General features: G+C 42.7%; 1 protein-coding gene across 1 annotated transcript; it reads left to right on the plus strand.

Moving 5' to 3' along the window:
* Positions 1-774: 774 nt before the first annotated feature.
* On the plus strand, positions 775-6,220 carry LOC121377539 (kelch-like protein 5). The gene is made up of 2 exons (XM_041505580.1): positions 775-857; positions 3,852-6,220. Exon 2 carries the CDS (start codon positions 3,866-3,868, stop codon positions 5,471-5,473), a length of 1,608 nt encoding a protein of 535 aa, XP_041361514.1. The 5' UTR covers positions 775-857; positions 3,852-3,865; the 3' UTR covers positions 5,474-6,220.
* The last annotated feature ends 735 nt before the right edge of the window (positions 6,221-6,955 follow it).

A 6,955-nucleotide genomic window follows, 5' to 3' on the forward strand; every position in this document is an offset into this window, starting at 1 on the left:
AGGTACTGGGTTCGGATCCCAGTCGAGGCATGGAATTTTTAATCCAGATACCGACTCCAAACCCTGAGTGAGTGTTCCGCAAGGCTCATTGGGTAAGTGTAAACCACATGCACCGACCAGTGATCCATAACTGGTTCAACAAAGGCCATAGTTTGTGCTATCCTGCCTGTGGGAAGCGCAAATAAAAGATCCCTTGCTGCTAATCGGAAAGAGTAGCCCATGAAGTGGCGACAGCGGGTTTCCTCTCAAAATCTGTGTGGTCCTTAACCATATGTCTGACGCCATATAACCGTAAATAAAATGTGTTGAGTGCGTCGTTAAATAAAGCATTTCTTTTTTCTTTTTTTTCAAACACTTGACAATTCTGACCTGTAATCTTAGAGGAAACTCGCTTCATTATCCATTACCATCACGTGATATTTTATAAGCACTGTCACGCAGATTGTGAAGGGCATAGCCGAAAGTCGAATATAAATATAAATATAGGTCACTGTTTATATACTTCCGTAACAAACCAACACGTCTTCGTGCGAGTATTTATAGCTTGTTTTATCACCCATTCACCATGAAAGCTGAAACGCAAGCTAAGGGCGGTTCTAGATCAGGTGACGGGAGAGGTGTGAGAAACACCTGAATTATCCCTTGCTTCTTGAGTCTCCTTGTCGTTTAGTATGTATATGGTTGGATACCCAGAAATAACTTGATGGTATCATTTACAACCTCCACCCGGTGACGCGACACCGTTTGGAATATCCCTAGCAACCTAGTCTCGCTATCATGATCGACATTTCTAACAACTGGGACACACGTCTCGTGACGGCCATTCTGTCAGGTGTTCTTTCTCTGTGCGTTGAACAGTAAGTAAATTATTAGTATATATTTTCTTACAAGTCACCTGTACAGTGTTAACTAGTACATAAAACATGTGTACGTTTACTACTACTACTACTACTACTACTAATAAAACACTATGACGAGTTGAATGTTTATAAGTGTGGCAAGTATATGATAAAAACGCTTTGACGATCAATAGTTTATTGTCCGACAAGTATATTTAGAGCACAACGTGTAGGTTAGGTCAACTTGACTCTTAGTCGTAAGCTGTTCGTTTATTATCACATATAACACGAATATAGCTAGGTAGGGGTTGTCGGGGTGGGGTCGTATATTATGGCGGCCAAAAGGTTTGTTTGTTTTTGTTTAACGACACCACTAGATCATATTGATTGTATTAATCATCGGCTGTTGCAAAGAAGGAAATGTTTTATTTAACGACGCACTCTGTCTCAACACATTTTATTTACGGTTATTTGGTGTCGGACATATGGTTAAGGACCACACATATATTGAGAGGAAAACCCGCTGTCCCCACTTCATGGGCTACTCTTTCCGATTGGCAGCAAGGGATTTTTTATTTGCGCTTCCCACAGGCAGGATAACACAAACCATGGCCTTTGTTGAAACAGTTATGGATCACTGGTCGGTGCAAGTGGTTTACACCTACCCATTGAGCCTTGCGGAGCACTCACTCAGGGTTTGGAGTCGGTATCTGGATTAAAAATCCCATGCCTCGACTGGGATCCGAACCCAGTACCTACCAGCCTGTTGACCGATGGCCTAACCACGACGCCACCGAGGCAGGTCACACAGATATTGAAGGAGGAAACATGCTGTCGCCACTTCAGGGCCTACTCTTTTCGATTAGCAGCAAGGGATCTTTTATATCCACCATCCAATATACAGGATATCACACACCACGATCTTTGATGTACCAGTCGTGGTGCACTGGTTGGAACAAGAAATAGCCCAATGGGCCTTCCGACGGGGATCGATCCTAGACCGACCGCGCATCAAGCGAACGTTTTACCACTGTGCTACGTCCCGCCCCTTATTCTCTCATATAACACGAATAGGGCTACAGCCGGCCTCGGTGACGTCGTGGTCAAGTCATCGGAGATAAGGCTGGTAGGTACTGGGTTCGCAGCCCGATACCGGCTCTCACCCAGAGCAAATTTTAGCGACTCAGTGGGTAGGTGTAACGCTGCTACACCCTCTTTTCTCTCACTAACCTCCAATTATTAACAACAAACTCACTGTCTTGGACACACTGCCCATATAGATGAGCCGTGCGCCCAGGACAGCGTACTTGAACCTTAATTGGATATAAGCACGGAAATAAGTTGAAATGAAATAGGGCTACAGAGCACTTGGCAATCATGGGTGGTCGGGGTGGGGTCGTACATTCTGGCGACCAGTGACGAGGAAGGGAAGGGAGCTATGGAGGGAAGGGAGCTATGGAGGGAGGGGGTGTCGGCCGACATCCATTAGTACTGGTTTCAGTGAATCGACTTAAGCCGTATCCTAACTGGACGCGAGCGATGAGAACGATTGTTTTTTTTTACAAATCATCGATTTCAATCGCTGTATCCTAACCGTACGCGTACGGCGCGATAGATAATTATGTTGCGCCGCACGTGTGTGGTTAGGATGCGGCAATTGAAAGCAAATATTTCTAAAATAATCGCTCACGTCGCACGCTGCCGGTTATGATACAGCTTTACATGTTCTACTGCTGACAAATGTACTGACGATAAGGAAGACCACGTGACACCCCCCAACACCCGCCCTAAACTCGCTGGTTCTGTCGTACGTGGATAAAAGAACCGGGGTTATGTGTGTGTTTACTCCCTTACCCACGGCTATTTTGTATCGCGTGCCTGTCGTTTGTTGAGTTGAAAAAAAACACCGGTCTCTGTGGTGTCGTGTTTAATCCATCAGACATAAGGCTGGTAGCTACAGGGTTCGCAGACCAGTACCGGCTCCCACCCAGAGCGAGTTTTAGCGACTCAATGGACAGGTGTAAGACCACTACATCCTCTTCTCTCACACTAATAAGTAACAACTATCCGCTGTCCTGGATAAACAGCCCCGATAGTTGAGGTTTGTGTCCAGGACAGTGTGTTTGAACCATAATTGGATACAAGCACGACAATAAGTTTAAATGCCATTAAATAGGGCTACAGGGCACATGACATGGCATGGGTGGTCGGGGTGGGGTTGTACACCACGAAAATACACATCGGCTATTGGGTGTGAGTTGTTTTGTTTTTGTTGTTGTTTTTTTGTTGTGTTTATACATAACGCGTATTGTTAAGACCTGGATAAATAACTAAATCTGTTTTGCTTGTTTTGTTTAACGACACCACTAGAACACATCGGCTATTGGATGTCAAACATTTCGTAATTTTGACATCTAGTCTTATAGAATAAACCCGCTATGAATAAATATGTCGCACCAGTATTTATTTAACCAGTATTTACTTAACGGTGTATAAATAAGCAGTGCGTGTTAAAGTGACATTTCCTATATTCTGAAAACATCATGATTCAACGTTCGACCATTTGTTTTGTATAATTTATTGTTTATAAAGTGGGTGCTGTGAACAGGAAATGTTTTATTTAACGATATACTTAACACATTTTATTTACGGTTATATGACGTCAGACGTAAGGGCCACGCTCACATTGAGAGATGAAACCTGCTGTCGGCACTTCATGGGCTACTCTTTTCGATTAGCAGCAAGGGATCTTTTATATGCACCATTCCACAGACAGGATAACACATACCACGGCCTTTGAGATACCAGTCTGGTGCATTGGCTGGAACGAGAAATAGCCCAATAGGCCTTCCGACGGAGATCGATCCCAGACCGATCGCGCATCAAGTGAGCGCTGTACCACTGAGCTATGTCCCGCCAGTGCTGTGATCATGACATATTATCTTGAGTTTCTCGTGGGATTATGTGTGGACGTTTCTAGAATATTGTTATCAATGTTTTGTATCCTTTCAGTTCATTTGTCTTACATGATGGAGAATGCTCAAGCACAACTCCTCGTAAACATCCATGAAGAGATTACAAAAGGATCTTTGACTGACATACAAATTATATGTAAAGACGGAACAACGACCGGAAGCCGCATCGTACTGGCGGCGATGTCATCATACTTCCGGGCCATGTTCAGTTCTGATATGGCAGAGAGTCAGACGGGCGTCTTGAACCTTCCCACGGTGTCTTTGCCAGTGTTGCAAGATGTCATCAAAATGTGTTTGTGTGCAAATAATCTAGTAAGTGAAAGCAACTGTGTGGAGATCCTGGATGCTGCTGAGATGATGCAGCTTAACCACATCAAAGAATTATGTAACATATTCCTGAAGGAAAGTCTGGTACTGACCACAGAAAACTGTTTAAATTGGTGGAGACTTTCTAAACTTTACAATTTCCACGATTTGTCCAACCGAGCATTTTCCTATTTGGCTGACGAGTTTCCTGATTTTGTTGAAACAGAAAACGTTGTTTACCTGTCAAAGGAAGAACTTATGGAAATCATTTCAAAAGAAGAGATGAAATGTAAAGAAGACATCATTCTGAAAGGCGCCATGAAGTGGATTGAGTATAATAACCCGGATCAAGATGATGTTAGACTGATTTTTGTAAACGTGCGGCTAGATTATGTAAACTCGCAGTTTCTATTTGACGACGTTGTGTATTCAGACATTGCCTGTAAACACAAATCGGTTCAGGAAATGATACGGAAGTCGCTAACTTTACTGGGTGGTCGTACAGCTCGTTCAAGGGTCAATCCTAAAAGTCCTGACATCTTTGTTCTCCACCATATGAAGACGTCACTTCTGTCTTGTTTCACGTCAGACAACAAGTGGGAGGACATCCCACCAGCACCAGTAGATCCTGGAGAGTGGTATTCAGCAGCAGGTTTGGACGACAAGATTTATATCACTGGTGGAAATAACGAAAGGAAATGTACATTGATATATAACACCGCGAGAAAGGTGTGGACAGTAGGTCCAGATCTCACACATGAACACTACGGTCACTCTATGGCCACAGCTAACTCGACAGTGTACTCGATAGGTGGTTACTATAGCAACACAATAGAGGAATTGAGCGAGAGTGAGACGCACTGGCAGGTTGTTGGAGATTTGGGATTGAAACGATATTCCACTTTCCCTGTCACAGTTGGTGAGAACATTCTCGTCATGGGAGGAGCGACACAGTCAGCCAGGTCAGATGTTATCCAATGTTTTAACACCAGAACTCAAACTGTCAGTCAGCTGAACACAAAGTTACCTTGTAGCTCTGAGTTACTAAGAGGCTGTGTTCACCTCCCAGATGTTTATCTGGTAGACTACGACAGTCACGTGATGCACCTTCAGGTCACCAACACGGATGGGCAAATCCAGATACAGGTTAAATCCACAGTGGAATGGAAATCATTTACATTATTTTTTGGTGTAACACACCGAGATGGAAGCTTGCTGTCTTTTAAAAACGATGGAATCAGCAAATTCAACCTCGCTGAAGGTAAAGAAGAACAGAGTACATTCCCTAAGTCGCCTAGAAGTGACTCAGTGTACGACGTGTGCACGGTGTTCAGTGAAAAAACATCGCGATGAGTGTTCATTGATTAATATCGGCGTGTTAGCTCACAACTATATCATAACTTCTTTTCGAATCAGTATTGTACAGAGATAGGTACTGAATATACCCTCACGACTCTTATCACAAACTATTTTTGAATCAGTTGTGTACAGAGCTAGCTACTGAAAGACCCTTACGACTCCATCATAACTTCTGTTGAAGTCAGTCTGTACAGAGATAGCTACTGAATATACCTTCACGGCTCTATCATAACTTCTGTTGAAATCAGTCTGTACAGAGATAGCTACTGAATATACCTTCACGGCTCTATCATAACTTCTGTTGAAATCAGTCTGCACAGAGATAGCTACTGGCTATATCCTCAAGAATCCGCCATAACGTCTGTCGATATATTTTGAAATGCAATATACCAGTAAGCAGTAAAATATGTTCTACTTGTCTGTAGGTTTGTGATACACAAAATCAACAGTATCATACACTTATCGTTGTGTGTGGAAAGATAAGGGCAAGCTTGGTCTAGAGGTAAGTGGTCTTATGGTATTGGTGTTGTCGTGGTTAGGCCACCGAACATAAGGCTGGTAGGTACAGGGCTCGCAGCCTGGTATCGGAGTCAAGAAATAGAATTGGCCCCTCAAAATTTTCTGGTGGAGGGGGCATATTTCGGAATGACTCAGTGGGTAGGTATAATACCACTACACCCTATTTTCTCTCACTAACAACAACTAACCCACTGTCCTGGTCAGACAGCCCAGATAGCTGAGGTGTGTGCCTAGGACAGCGTGCTTAAACTTGAATTGGACATAAGCACGAAGATAAGTTGAAATGAATGAATGAAATAAGATGAAATATAGTTACAAAATAACCATGAGATTGAGTCTTAAATATTCTTTCTAAATTGTCTACAAGGGTCGGTGCGAGGATTCTTGTTTGTCGTGAAGAGGCTGCTGGGATCAATACCCTTGACTGGACGAACCCATGTGAGATGTTACAATTATCAAAGGAGATCGTTATAGCTTGTACATGTTTGTATTTAAAAATATCATTGACAAATAATCTGCACAGAACGACATTTTAGTTTGGATTGATAATAGCTTTATTTTCTTGCGTAATATGTACATTTAATGTTTTAACCCGTGATGTGGACGATGCTAACTGCAAACTGTTTAGCTAGGATCTACCGATGAAAGAAATGTTTTATTTAACGACGCACTCAACACATTTTATTTACGGTTATATGGCGTCGGGCATATGGTTAAGGACCACACAGATTTCCGATTAGCAGCAAGGGATCTTTTATTTGCGCTTCCCACAGGCAGGATAGCACAAACCATGTTGAGTGCGTCGTTAAATAAAGCATTTCATTTTTTTTTTCTCAAACACTTGAATAATTCTGAACTGTAATCTTAGAGGAACTCGCTTCATTATCCATTACTCTAAGAGTTATGTTTTATATGCAAGGTGCCACAGATTTGTTGAAGCACATAGCGAAAGTGAAT

Source organism: Gigantopelta aegis, chromosome 7 (assembly GCF_016097555.1).
Source record: "Gigantopelta aegis isolate Gae_Host chromosome 7, Gae_host_genome, whole genome shotgun sequence".
NCBI classification, from domain to species: domain Eukaryota; kingdom Metazoa; phylum Mollusca; class Gastropoda; order Neomphalida; family Peltospiridae; genus Gigantopelta; species Gigantopelta aegis.

Coding starts and splice junctions, on each gene's coding strand:
- LOC121377539 (XM_041505580.1), top strand. CDS start 3,866: ATGATGGAGAATGCTCAAGCACAACTCCTCGTAAACATCCATGAAGAG.